Raw genomic sequence first — 14978 nt, 5'->3', positions numbered from 1 at the left:
AGAACGGAAACATTAGTCAACTGTGGAAAGAGTGAATTCTGTAGAGAAGCTACTGTATGTTCTCACTAACTGTGGCTGAGAAGCTGATCAACACATTTGTGTCCTCCCGAATTGACTGCTGTAATGCTCCACTCGCTGGGGTATCTAAATCCACATTGAACAAACTCCAGTATGTCCAAAATTCGGCAGCCAGAATCCTGACCAGGTCTAGTGCAAGTGATCACGTTACTCCTATCCTGGAGTCCTTGCACTGGCTTCCTGTCAAGTTTCGCGTCGACTTCAAAATCCTCATCCTCACCTATAAGGCTCTGCATACTGTAGCTTGGCACCTCAGTACCTTTCTGATCTATTATCGCCCTACTCCCCACCTCGCAACCTTCGCTCTTCTAATTCTGGTTTCTTAACTGTCCCCCAAGCCCGTCTACACTCTATGGGTGACAGGGCCTTGTCCTGTTATGCCCCTAAGCTCTGGAACTCTCTCCCCAAGGCTATCAGAGAATCACCTTCTCTAAACTCCTTCAAATCCGGACTCAAAACCTTCTTCTTTAGAAGAGCCTTTTCTTAACCGGCTCCAATCTTTACCCCTCTGCTCCTACTGTATTTCGTACCACCATCTACTGTTTCCTCTGCTTATTCTCATTGTGTTTATCTTGTTTATTTTTTATTGTTTATTGTGCATTTTTAATTGTTGTTGTTGCTGTTGTCATTCTGTAAAGCGCGTTGAGAAGCCACCTTTAAAGGGCTATACTGTATAAAATAAAGCTTATTTTTATTTATATGTTGACCTTGTCCACCCAGTAGTGTACTGACTTCACACAGTAGCTTATACTCAGTCAGCTCCACAGGCTGTCCCAGAAAAACACTCTTCTTTCTAAGGCCATTTCATGCAGTATGTCAAGCCTAGTCTCATGTCTATTTCCAGTCAAGACCAGAAAGACAATACCAAAGGTTGATATAAAATCTGAGAATTTCGAGAAACACTTTTAACTAATATTTAAAACAAGGAACAAAACTGGGGGGGTGGACAATGGAGCTAGCCGAAGGCATCCAAAAAGCCAAGCAATTCTGACTGCGCATCAAATATGTATGGAGTCAACCACAACTCCCACCTTTAAAACAAGTTCATAACAGCCGAGTCCCTGAAGCAGACCAGCTTTCAGCAGAATTCCAAATTCGTTCTCTTGTGAAGCAAAGTTTGTGTGTGCATATGGGGGGGAATGGGGGAAGGGCAGTGTTCCAAAAATAACAACTCCCAGCTCCTGCATTTAAAACATTTAAAACATGGGCTTCCAAAGCCACAGAAATCCACCATAATGCTAACGTGGCGCATCGAATAACAGAAAACTGGTACTGTGATTGGCACCCAAAAATACATGCAGGAGAAGCATTACTGCCAGACATTACTTCTCACGTGAAAAAGAAATGGAATATAAATGTAATAATAAAATAAGGCCTTTCGACCCACGTAGCCTGTTTTAGAGTTATTCTGAATGTTATAGGTGTCTGGTACAGCGCTGGTCTTGGAGTATGCTTGTCCCTTACGTTTTCATTCCAAATGGTAATATCAGTTTAGTCTTTTACCGAAAAAAACTTTTTCAGAAAAATGCATTGCCTAAAAACGAATAAAACGGCCAAGTTAAGCGCTCACCCATTATTCAGCTACCGTGTCAACAAAAGAACAGAGAGCTGAGAGACGAAACCATCAGGCAACGTTGGTGCCTCCAGGCCCTCAAGCCCATGGTCCATAAAGTGCAACAAAAGTTTTAATTTTATTTTTAGTTTGTTGCTCATTAAAGCACAAGGAAACTACTATGTGTAGGGGATACTATACCTACTTTTAAGACATAAAACTGAGCAAATTCTCAATGTTTATGATACCTATCTTTATTTAAATGGAAGGTTTACTTTACCGGAAGTTTCTAATGTTTTGGTGCCTTTTCCCGCTAAAGGGACTCTGGAGGCCCGAAACTCTCCTGAAACAATGATCTGGGCTCTTGAAACAGAGAAAATTACTAGACAAGAAGAAAGACACCTGCAGTGTCGAGCACATTTACTGGATCACAGAGCCTTCCTGGTTTGCGAAGAAATGAGAAACAAAATATTGAGCATTTTCGCCATTTGTTTTGGGAAAGAGGTGGAGATTCTAAAAAGACGACGAAAATCACTTTTAACTGTTGAAAGTTAAAGTTAAAGTTAAACCGGTTCCAACTGGACACGACCAATTTTCGTTGTCTGAGATGGATCTTGAAGCAGCGCCTGAAAAACCACACATAGCCCAAGGATACACCTTTTTAGTTTTTGTGATCCTTAGTAGATATCCCATTCTGTGGTGCCACATGACTGTTGAATGCACAAAAGTACTCTCCATAAATCAAATTCAGATTTGTGAGGAGGTGGTATAGGTATATCTGATCCATTTCTAAATTCCTGGGCTCTTACAAGCAATGCAAATGCACAGTTAGCAGTCTGTCAAGCTACTTTCTGACCAGTGTCACTACTGATACTGCCTACAGCATAGTGTGCGCCAGAGATGATGTGACATTTTGAGAAAATTTACAGCCAGGCTGGTCTGGATCAGTAGGGACCCTGCTCAAACTCTTGTTCTGAAGTCAGCTCAGCTCTAAAGGGAAAAAAATGGCTTTTATCAGCGGCATATAGTATACTTTAAAAAATTAAAAAATAATCCAAATTCTAAAGGTTCAGCCTCTCTCTGCTTGCCATGTTTGTACCTTATGAAAAGGTACTACACAGCTTATAAGGGCTGTGGAAAATAAAAGTCTTTTGTAAGGAAAACTGTTTAGTTGTTTCGGTGCTACCTAATTTTCTTGTTCAGTCAAACAGGTGCTACAAAAAGTACAAATGTTTGAAACTACGGCATAGAAATAATTCCTAAAAAAACAGACGCTTTCAGAGAAACAAAACAAAATGTTTGCATGAGAACAGCCCTTTTCCCCAAGAAGTATGTCTATATTCTCCTCCCTCATTCACACAAAATGAAGTATTGTGAAATGGATTCTCTACACTTCTTATTAAAGGTCTTAAGCAGTTTGGCAAAGCCCATCTTATACTTTCCTGCCAGTTCACAAAAAGACACCAGGAACTCCCAGTCTGCTCTTTTCCTTGCCTTTGTCGATCATTTTTCTATTGGGAATTAAAACCTAATACTGAACTAAAATTAAAAAGATACAGAAATCTATTTATGCGTTTGGTCTCTTGGAAAAGTAAACCTCCGGTTGCACAAATGTTAGACTGACTTCTTGCTCCCTTCAAAACAGGGTTCTCATTTGGCAGACTTACATTCATTTTTTATTGGTTCATAGAGCATCGTAGATTGAAAATGGAACTCGGGGCTCTGCTAAAACCCTTCATAAGCACTTCCTCCTCCCTCCCAGCGAGAGTCAGATACGACAAGGGTCTGATAAATAATTAGAACACAAACTATGCTTCGGTAGGCTTGAATCTAATGGGGTCTGGCCTCATTTTCAACTCCAGCAATCCAAATATGCTTTAAAGACTGCTTGGAGAGTGAAAAAAAAAAAAAGATGGGCAACATTCAGTTAGACGCTTAACTGTTTGTGGTGATTTGTGCAGCATATCTATTTATTTGTTCGGTAATAGTAAGGTAGCAAAATTTAAGACAAAGGCATTAAGTAGTGAAATCTGCTCTGCTCGTTTTACACAATGGTTTTAAACCACGTACGTTTTTTGCCCACACTACAGATGTCAGAAGTTGGACTGCAAAATACAGCAGCGTCTTTAACACTCTGTAACTGCTGTACACTGCATTCCACGCTGTTCAAAGCAACAAGTCCCTGGACAGCTAGCTTGTCCACATCTGGCTAGGAATTCACTCACTGGCACAAGCCACTAGTGTGAGATTTATCGCGTGTCATTTCAATTAAAATGAGTGTGTTCTTCACGTTTTCACCTAAGCTACACCTTAAATTACAAGGACAATGCCTGCAACTGCTGTCAGCAGAGAAGCCCGTTCGCCTACTGACACAACACAAACCTTCGTTTTTCCACTAAAGGCTGATGAACAGCTATAAATAAGACGCATGTTTAAAATTACCCCAGCATCACACCACATCAGACATATTTAGGGCACCCTCATGAATAAGATTAATTGCTGCCGATTTTACTTTTACCCTGCAGAGTACTTTTTAGTTTGTCTGAAAACATAATCCAGTCCTCCTGACTTCTGGAAAACGAGAGAACTGAAGGTACCGCATATTTCACTTAATGAAAGCTGGATAAAGGAAAGCCTCCAATCTCCAGGAATTAAAAATTCTTTTAGCGCTTCAGAAGCCTTTTCGGAAAGGATATTTCTGTTTCTCTGTAATGGGTACTGCATTATTTATCTGCATGCAGTTAGCAGGCCACTGTAATGCTGTGCTTGGCATTGGGCCAGATACCCAACTCCCCACGCCGCCACACTGGGATCTGAGGAAGCTAGGATGGACCTGATTTTAGCAAGACAAGTGACATCATGCTCTCTCTGGGGCAAGTGTGCCTTCATTCAACTAGAAGACGCCACACCTCTAATACAGGGTACAGTACATGCACCAAGTGTTTAATACTGTCCTATGGTCACACGCTCCTTAATGTCTTTTTACAGAAATAGACTGGCATTAGTTTAGCAACATTCGATCAATGGTGAGCCTTTAAAATAAGACTTGGCAGCAAACATGCCAGAGCTCCAGCACTGACCTGGACAGTGGATTTTGTGAACTCCCCATCTCTTTTAAGAAACGAATTCATAAGCCACCAGCACATGGTCCTGCATTACGTAAGAGAACCGCATCTGTCAGTGATGACGCAAGTGACCTCGTTGCAGAAGAGATGATAAAACAAGAAGCAAGAGCATCATGGGAGCAGCCTGCTGTTGGAGACTCCAGATACCCCAGAGGGTGGAAACCATGAAGCTCAGAATGAAATCAAGGAAACTTTAATGTCGACTGCTGAGCGAATGGATTCATCGTATTTACTTTTCTGTTCAAGCAACAACCTGATCAAACAAGACAGGACAAAAAAACAAGCCTCCTCTCATTTGCAATCTCTCTAAAGTTACTGTAGCTCTGGTTTCTGAAGGACAAAATTAAAGATGCTAGCATGAAGTTCAAGAGGGTTTTCCAGAATTTGTGCGGACACAGTAAGTTGCTCATGGAAATGAAAAACGCATTTCAAAAGAAATAGTGTGGAAACTTTATGAGGGTCTGAAAAAGAAATATTTTTTTCTGCGGCTCAGAGGTGTTTAAAATTGCTGAGTTAAACAATTAACTATTCATGTTCAGATAAAAAACTGCAATAACTGCGTTATGTTGCGTCTGGTGACACAATCTTCATTGTGTACATACAACATACAAATGCGGTCACAATTATGTATTTTAAAAGCATTTACAGTACCGTATATGCTTATTTTAAAGCCATTATATGATGGGTTATCAAATTAGGCAGCTTGAATTTTGGTAAGGGTAAAAACATGCAGTATCATAATTCACGGATCTTACTCTGTGCATTTGTATTCTTTGCATCCATACCAAATTATTTCAAAATAAACTGGGTAACCTAGTTTCTTATCACTGCCCCTTGGAAATGGAACTGTCCTGTCAAGATTAAGCTCCCAAGGTAATGACTCCTCCTAAAACATTCTGTGCTGGCAGAGAATGTCTGCTACCACACCCTCAACAAGTAATCGATTTTTACAATATATAAAGCTCGTGGCTAGACAGAAAGATGAGGAGGAATCCGATTCTCCCTTCAGACGCTCGTATCAAGACTAAGCAGTAAGACTCGGTTTGCCAGGCAATATTCTTTGCTAGACAATCAAAAACGGATCCAGTCGCAAAGCTTGAGTGTCTGGTCTAAAACAAGCAGGTTTTGTTAAACTTTTTTTTGTTAGTCTTCAGCTGTATGTCCTTCTTCTTCAAACACTTGGTCAGTATTAATCATTAAACAGTACTTAGAACTTTCAGTTTATAGGCTGGCTATATTAAATATGAGGCTAAGCTACAGGCTATATTAAAATGGTTAGAAAAGAGAAACCGGAATTATCCGTTCTTGCCTAAAATATTTTTTTTCAAATCTGGAGCAAAGAAATACACAGCTTCAACCACTAAAAAAAGCCTCTGCTTAATAAATCATAGGAAAGCAAAATGGCATATTAAATAAAACTTACATTTTAGGTTTCATATAAAAGTATATACAACTTGTGAAAATCCGACTTTATGTAAAAAGACGCGTGCGGCCTCCCTCTTGTTCAGTACTGCCCTGTGAGGATATTTTCTATTCTGGGAATTATCTGGAACATTTTCCACCTCGTGTTTGCTGGATTACCCTTTGAGTCTCAGCTAGAAAGCGTGAAAGGCAGTGTGAAAAGTGTGAAAAGGTGCCATATTAATTTCAATGCAGTAGCTATTCTGGTCTTAACAACAATATTTACAATTGTTCAGCGGGTTGATTATTTTCTCCAGACGCTGCATAACATTTAAAGCTGTACAATGCTCAGAGTGCAAGAGGGGATCACCAGTTTTAGCTCAAACATCAATTGCAAATTGTACTGATTATAATATCCTTTACTTCATGACTACTTAAAACAAAAAGGTTTATCTTGCAGAAGCAATTACAGCAGACTTCCAGATGGTGGCAGCACTTGAATGCGCATTGTCGAGCTTAGTGGAGAACAAATACTAAAAACCATGGGGCTTGCATGTCCCACTCCAACGCAAAGCAAATCACTTATGGGCCATATTTGTAAACCTTCTTATGCTCTTATACCCTGCCTTGCGCTTTCAGGACTTTAGGCTTCTGATTATCTTTGGGGAGACTGAAAACCCGATTTGGAATCCTCAAACTTTTTGACCTCGGAGGGGAACAAATACTAAAAACAGGAACTTCCTCCCAAGTTCAATTCTAGGGTATCTGTATGCATGTTCAAATAGCATATAAAAACTGAGATATTTTCCACTTAGAAACCATTTTAAATGCTCTTAGTATAGTAGTGCACAACACCGCACTGTAATTGCTAAATCTATTTTAAATAATGCCCAAGTCCCTGTTTCTGGGACTGTAAAGCTGCCAGGGAGAGAAGCCTGTGTGAAGAATGACTGAATTCTAGAGGATAAGGACCCAAAGATCAAAGAATACTGTAGCAGTGACCCAGACTGTCACTACTACAGTATGGTCATTCAGAATGATTACTCTTGATGCTACAAAATAGACTGAGTTCAATGCAAACTGTTCAATATAAATGTTTGCTAACTCACAACTGACTGAGTAAAAAGAAACTTCATGTGGTGAAGAGCAAAGCTTCTCCTGAAGTTTCAAAACAGGGGAAAATGTCCAGGTGGAGATGTCAATGCAATGCTCTATGTGCACACTAGATGGCAGGAGCAGCAAACAAAATGGAAAAATCCTTCGGCATTACACCAAACGCCATTTGACCCAGAGAGTAACTCAGGCCTCACAGCAACCAGCACTTAGCAGATTTTTCAGCCATCAGATTGGACAGGGCCTTACCGTCAGATCTCATGCAGATCAACTCCACATTTTGCACATTTTGCTCAAAACGATATAGTTTACAGTCTCAATATGATCTGGGAAAGTGTGCAACAGTCTTTTCAGAGGGATGTTCAAAAAGCTGGTGATACCCATCACCCTTAACTGGAAAATAAAGATTTCACAGTTTGTGCGCACTGTTATTCCAACTCACCAATGTGCTCAGAAGCCAAACTACATGTAGAGCAGCTTTTGTGTCTGATCGAGGTTTGTATGACTAAGATCAACACAAACAAATGAGTTTTATTAATGGGCTTCTGGAGTTATTAATGAAACCTAATCCTATCAAAACTGTTTCCAATTTTCAAAAATAGTTTCCAATTTTATATTGCTAATCCTTCAACAACAGTGTTTTCAACCAGCAAGCATTTTTGTTGTTGTTTTGCCTTGTCTTTGGAACCTTTAACAAGGGCTGTTCAATGTACTAATTTATATAATTATATCATCAGTAATGGTGTAAACTGTGTATCACCCTGAACAGATGGCATATTGACATGCATTTTAGACAACGTCTTAATTCCTGCTTCATCTGTTGTTGTTGATGATTTTTGGTGGCTGTTAACGAGCAGAAAATCAATTACACGTCAATGACCTGTCAGAATTACTGGCACAAACGTTTCAGTGAAGAGAGCCAGCCCTTTTCCTGCAGGATCTCTCTCTTCACACACCCCCACAAGAAGTTTTAGGGGGTTAATTTTATCAATTCGCAACTAAACTAAATGTGCTGCCTTACCTGAAGTTTTAGTTCAACAATTACTCCTCCCCCACTCCTTATGCTATATAAATATCCTGTACTCCTAGAGTCTTCCAAATTCACATGGAAAGGGAGGCGACAGTGTATAACATTTTCAGTTCTACGGCACGAAAGGTCTGTAGGAGGTCTGGCTCCGTCAAACTTTCCAAATAATGTCTATGTTTTTGATTGTCCACTTGTTTGTTTGTGTGGCTTAAAGCCGACACTCCTGAATGATGGTGCTCACGTGAAATCAGTCTCTCTGTACAGACCTCCCAATTTGATTTGTACTGGTGTACCTCTTAGAATTTGTAGGCTGCATTAGGAAATTAACTGTACATTCAGTAGGAAAATTCACGAAAACATGGAAGATATGAAAAATATGTGAATGTGTATGCCGTAATCACAAGATCAGTACCAGGCCATTCTCCTTTCTCTTCTTCACACTGGAATGTCAAAAGGATGCAGGTTCTGACAGACATTTTGAATGAGGATGGGCTTCGCTCATTTTAGGATTTGCAATCACATTATGGGCTTCTGAGCTCCTTTCTACAATGTGTGCCTCTGGCACCCCCTAGTGGACAAGGTTTTCTAAGCGCCCAATGTATAATCTGTGGGACCTCAAGGGCTAGGAGGATTAAGGGATTAATTTCCTTTATTTAAGACATTTAAAGTGCATATAAGCAGCTATTAATATCTGGAATAAGGGCTTGAATACCAGAGATAAGGCAATGGACGATATCTGAGAACTGACCTTAGCTTCAGGATCACTGTTAATGCTGCAGGTGTCCTCTTCATCTGAATGTGGCGGATGTCTAGAAAGAGCAGGAGAGGGCGGTTAGGTATCTGGAAGACAAAGGGATGCTCCGACTAGCAGTGGGACAGCTCCCAAAAAAAATCTGAAGAAACTCACCGCAGTTTCAGGGAAGCGTAGCGCAAGGTAGCCCCCTCAAACTCCTTTAGGCTGGGGTCTGGGTTTACTGTAGCTGCCTGCAGATCCTGCAGAAAAAGGGTAGGGTTTGGCAAGGAAGGCTACTTCAGCACTGAGAAATGAGGTCCTTAAATGAACAACAGTGGGAACTTTAGTTAAACTCTCCAGTGCACTGGCATGCATCATACAAAAACCAAAATCGTTTGTTTCCAGTGAAGCTGACTGCATGAGTAACACATGCCTAGAACATCATCTCCAGGTAGATTAGAACAAAGGAAAAATAAAACTTCTCATTAACAAAATCATTTGAGTGGTTTGAAAATAAAAAAAAAAGTTTTTCGAGTGCCTTTTTTCTCTCTCAGCCACTGCAACCAAAAACTGCGAAAAGTAAAACAAAAAAGCAACCAAAAAAAAAAGGAAAACTGCCGAGCAGAACTGAGGGTTGGACAGATGAAGCAGCTGACATGCACAAGTCATTCCGTATCGTCGTAGACCGACGAGTTCGTTTTGTACATACTTGCCTTCCAAATCTCACTATCAATCTTTCCCCCATTCAGCACAGCAAAATCACTCCACGGCTGTTTCTAGACATACAGTTATTCACACAGATGAAGGGAAACACATTCATAAAAAAAGGAAAAAAAGACAAGACATGGCTATTAGCACATTATTTCAAGATTGGGGTTAGTGATACAACAGGCCAATCTCTGCAGTCGTATCTTCCCTAGTCACTACGTCATCTGGATGTCAACGACTTAACAAAGATAAAAAAAAGACAACACAACAAAACAACACCTAACTCCCAAAAGAGGAAATGGGGCAAGTCACTTCACGCCCAAGGAAGGGAAAAAAAAAATGTTTATTTCACATTTAGGCAACCGCCCTCTCGGAGCCAGCCTCAGCACTGTGGGAAAACGGCCGTCAGGTTACAGAGGAAACGAGAGGAGATCTTCACATTCCTACCTTGCTCACTTCCTCCTGCGTGAACTCGGTATGATTTTCGTTTTCTGCCATGATCTGTAATGACGATGAGTGAGGCTACAAAAGTTGAGATGTTGAGTACACAGTGGAAAGCACTCCTCTCTTCCCCCAGCATTCCCCGATATATCATGCACACTAAACGGCGTTCAGCTCGCACGGGCAGCATGACATGACGAGAGGTCTGAGCTACCAAGAAATGGTCACTCCAGCTTATCCCCACAACTGGCTTTTTTTATTTTATACAAACTAGCAAAATCATTTCAGGCTGGGGTTTGTCAGGAGTTGCCAACCTCACTGAGCAAAAAGTACCCAGAACTTTCCCCCCAAAAAAATAAATTCGTAATATATTTCAGTATAATTTACCACTCATTTCAATCAATATAACAGAGGAATGAGCTTTAGTTCCCAATACTATCCATGCCACGACAACTTCAGTTGTGTTACTCTATGCAATACAACCAGTCCATGATGACACAGAAAACTATTACACAACGTAATTCTTAAAGATATTAAGACTGGAGTGACTTGACAGTACAACTCATTCCACCTACAACAAAACATAAGTTGTATATCTGGCCACTCAATATTTCTCAATAAATATTTCAATATCTCAATATATTTCAATCCACTCAATATATTGGCCCAAAATATTTTCACTTCAGTATTGTTCCTATCAGAACTGTACTGTTATTATTATTTGCTTAGCAGACTTTCTATAGCTTCATTTGTCATGTTCGAAATCCCAGGAGGAAGTATTTCAGTGGTACACCTCCTTCGCTACACAGGGTTTTGCCTGAGCTCTGTTTTCAACGTCGGGTTCCTGCTTTTGGCCTCTGATTTGTGGTTATATATGCAGCAATACCATTGGACCTCAGTTACGTAGGACATCTTATTTAATTACCAGGCTGGTTCAATGGTTCAATTTTGGTAGCTGCTAATTACAGTTTCAAAGGCAGAGCGGCTAAGAAATGTGCCACAGGACAGCGTTTCCACTTTATCTGTCCATTTTTCACATTTGCGAGATGTTCTTCTAGCTTTATACTGGAGGCAAACAATGGAAAAAAACGGAACATTCTAGCAAAATCTGCAGCGATGCAGAAAGCATACCGGTGTCAGCATATTAGAGACACCAGGCAACCATTTCTCGTCCAGCATGTTGAACAAAAGCAAGCAGAAAGTTTCGAGCAAGTTACTTCTGGAAGGGCACGACAGGAACATCTGCAATATCACAGACTCTACCACCTTATCGTTTTGGCATGCCACCAAGAGAAGTGTGCCAAATACCCAGATGGTGACCTTTGTAAAAACTAAGCTGAATAAAACATCCACTTAATATTACCAGCCTGGGGTTGCATGAAGCCGTTTGCCTGGGTGCTGATTTGGGCAGATCAAAATTATGTTATTTGCTGATTTAGGAGAGAATCCTGCTCAGAAGAGCTCTTTATTGCTTTAGGACTCTGCCAAACCGATCTATGAAACAATTCCTTCAGCACTTACGGAGCCAGTGAGGTTGGATGACTGAAGGACGACAAAAATCCTAAACATCCCACAGATATCCATGCAGAGACATGCAGTAAACAGAAAGAGAGCTCGGCAGAGTGTGCCAGATGACAAGCAAGTGGGTTTGCTTCTGAAGGTAGAAGAACACAGCAATGTGCAACAGCAGTCATTTTACACATAGCTGTTGACATTTCGTTTAAAAGTTCTACATACTGTAGTTTTAGGGAAACAAGTACCTCATTATTTTGTTAATGTTATAATTTGCTAATTTGTTTCAGTAATGAAGTTTTAAGAAACCAACCATATAACTCTTCCATCACAGATTGCTTTTGTAACCCAAGTTCTTTTTTAAAACTCAGCAAAGCCCAGAACAGGGGTCACGTGTGGAAGCTAAGGGTACATATACATATCTTTACACAGACTGTTGCGGGCAAAACTGCCCACCCAGGATGCTTAAGTCAGCAATCTGTCTTTCTTCAAAAACAGCTGCACAAGAATTTGGTGATGTACAAGCAATCAAACACGCAAGACAGGGTTAGGGTTAATGCCTCTTTCAGGCTGACATTTGACATGAACGTCTAATGTTCCTCTGAATGCGCATGTGAACAAATATCGGCGAAATGCACCACTGTACTCTGTTAGGGCCTTATTTGCCCCTCTTGGAGACGAGGCTTTTTTTTAATATCGCGCCACACTGCTCGAGGCATCACATTAGCACCGCACACTCAATAGCAAGACAAGAAATGTACACAAGACAAACATTTCTCGTCATCCCTAACAGAGCTTTATAACTGGTAAGGGTGTTCACCCAATTGCAGGTGGAGCTCTTATGATTCGGGTGTTGCCAGTTCAAGCCCAGATCATGCTACTTGCCAGCTGGGCCTCGGATTCCCCAAGCAACGGCACACTCCTGGCTGACAGGGTGGGATTAGTGGACCAGGGACCCCTCAGCGAGGGACGCGCCTATCCTCCAATCGGCGCTGAACCCCCAGATATGACTAACTCTCATTCGGCCCTGCGTGGGACCCCGAGCAGTTCCGCAACCCCCCAACCTGCCCCCACTCCTCAGACAGGAAGAGCCAGAGGCCTCCACTTACGAAGTAGCAGCTGTTGACGAATCCACAGGAAGGTACGGAGATCTCGGAGGAGGAGACAGCGGGCGGCTCCAGGGAGCTCTCGGACGTGGCGCTCCCAGAGAGATTCTCCTGGGAGAACAACTCCTCATGGTGCGTGGCGGCCTGCTGCAGAGACAGAGACAGGAAGGGTTAAGGACAGGGGTGCCTCCACACCTGCTTCTTTGGAACCCTGTGCATTGTGGGTTCTCACCATGGAGTTCTTGGGTACCTTACTGAATCCTGAATTGCGATAATCACAATTATGTTACATGACTTGCTCTCCAAATACCAGGCCCTCCCAAATTAGTTTGGTTTCTTTTCAGACATTGTAAGAGGGCAGTAAGATGACACCCCATGGAGATCGCCGTATGAACTACATTCCCCAGACTGCTGTGGGGGGGTGCTGCAGCCAATCACCTGAGCAGCTCTGAGAAGGTGATGGGTCAGGTGACAATTACCAACCAAGAAACACACTCTTTCTGGATCAGTCTTATCTGCCATCTGGGGACAGGAAACTGGTACATGTTCCTAACCAGAATTATTAAACACATAAAAATTAACTAAATTGAGAGGATCCAATCTTCTCTGTCCAACACATCTGCCAGTTCACACTAAAACTATACCGAACAGCACCCCCCATTAACAAAAAAGAGCCTAGACTGACAGTGCAGCATATTTGCCATCAAAGGGCTTATGAAGGGTTTAAAGACAGATCTCAGGTTTTAGTCTGTCAAGTGACAAGGGACTGTGATAAATTATTCACACCAAAGAGTCAGACATCTTACATGGACTCCTCCTTGTAGCACTAATTTTAAGCCATTAATCTATTACCCCTAAAGTGAATAATCAATGGTGTGTTAAATAATTAAGCACTTTCAGTAACATCATTGAAAAAGACCAACGGCAGTTCAGAAGCAACACGAGGCACAATGAAAGTATGGCTCATGAGTCAACGCAGCGATATGTACGAGCTGGAGTTGTATAGACGGAGCTCCCAACACAAATATTACACCACAAAGGGTGGACATGTTTGAGTGCAGGCTGAGCTCTGTGATCATGGGTTTGTGCCCCAGTCATACCACTACGATTTTTCCCAGCGCTGGCACACCATCGACCGATTGCCGCTGAGGGTGGGATAAATTGGCCAGGGCCTCTTGTGGATCCCTTGTGGTTTCCCAGGTGCTTGAAGGCTGGCCATGCTCCCAGGCAAGGGACAAACCTCTCCTCAAATCTGTGCTGAATCTCTGCTAGGGGGCCGTGTTGCCTGTGACTTTTTAACGTAACAAGTGTCTTGAAAGCGGACGTCTGCCTACACTTCCTCTTCCTCCCCCGTGTGCGCTCACAGGGTTGGCATCTGCACACCGAGACGTGAAAAAATACAACTGGGCGTCGGACCCAAAATCAGGTGAGTGTGTAAGAAAAACTTTCATTTCTACATTTAAAAAAAGGAAAACACACTATGAACCAAAGTCCTTAACAATGCTCAGTAGCCTTGTCACAGATTTACAAACCATGAGCAAAGATGGGCAAAATGACATTCCTCTCCCATGTGTAAACCTTCTTATGTTCTTAAGAGTGGGGGAACGGCTTTGACACACTTCCTAACCTGCAAGTCATTCAGGACAGTCTCTTATCTAGAACGTTCTAGCACTTCAAAAGCTCTTAGTCCTCTCATTTACACTATTCCACTGACTCTCAGCCTAGGTTCGCAGGTACTCCAGTCTTCTTTCGAACGCTATGAACAAGGACACGATGGGCACTATCCCACAATAACCCGCAAGCATCTAAGCTACCACAGTCAATGGAATCATTGGACCCCAGCAGAGGTACAACCTGTGATGTCAGACCTGAGTGGTCCAGCTCCTGTTCATTGGATAATATTACAATATACATTCAATTATTATATTAGAATATGTATATTACAAATTAAAATACTAAAATTACTAATATATATATTTTAGCTGATGTGTGGTGAGCGTTCTGGCGCACTATGGCTGCCGTCGCATCATCCAGGTGGGGCTGCACAGTGGTGGTGGTGGTGGAGGGGAGTCCCCATTACCTGTAAAGCGCTTTGAGTGGAATGTACAGAAAAGCACTATATATATGTGTAAGGAATTATTATTTTTATCAGTATTAGTAGTAGTAGTAAAAAAGAATATCC

The 14978-nt window shown here is 41.6% G+C and overlaps 1 protein-coding gene across 12 annotated transcripts in view; it reads right to left on the bottom strand.

The window, feature by feature from the left end:
• Nucleotides 1-14978, bottom strand: part of LOC102696635 (amyloid beta precursor protein binding family B member 2) — a 140593-nt gene that overhangs the window by 51778 nt on the left and 73837 nt on the right. For 7 of the 12 annotated variants that reach the window (XM_015345599.2, XM_069191723.1, XM_069191720.1 and 4 more), the window contains 5 exons: nt 12800-12943; nt 10185-10259; nt 9743-9805; nt 9204-9289; nt 9045-9105 (listed from right to left, as the gene is read on the bottom strand). In XM_015345599.2, coding sequence (XP_015201085.2) covers nt 9045-9105; nt 9204-9289; nt 9743-9805; nt 10185-10259; nt 12800-12943 — 429 coding nt within the window. The remainder of the gene's footprint in view (nt 1-9044; nt 9106-9203; nt 9290-9742; nt 9806-10184; nt 10260-12799; nt 12944-14978) is intronic. The other 5 variants (XM_069191724.1, XM_069191727.1, XM_069191730.1 and 2 more) reach the window with 5 other exon arrangements.

Source organism: Lepisosteus oculatus, chromosome 1, assembly GCF_040954835.1.
Source record: "Lepisosteus oculatus isolate fLepOcu1 chromosome 1, fLepOcu1.hap2, whole genome shotgun sequence".
Taxonomy (NCBI): Eukaryota; Metazoa; Chordata; class Actinopteri; order Semionotiformes; family Lepisosteidae; genus Lepisosteus; species Lepisosteus oculatus.
This window is presented reverse-complemented; position numbering and strand designations above follow the sequence as displayed.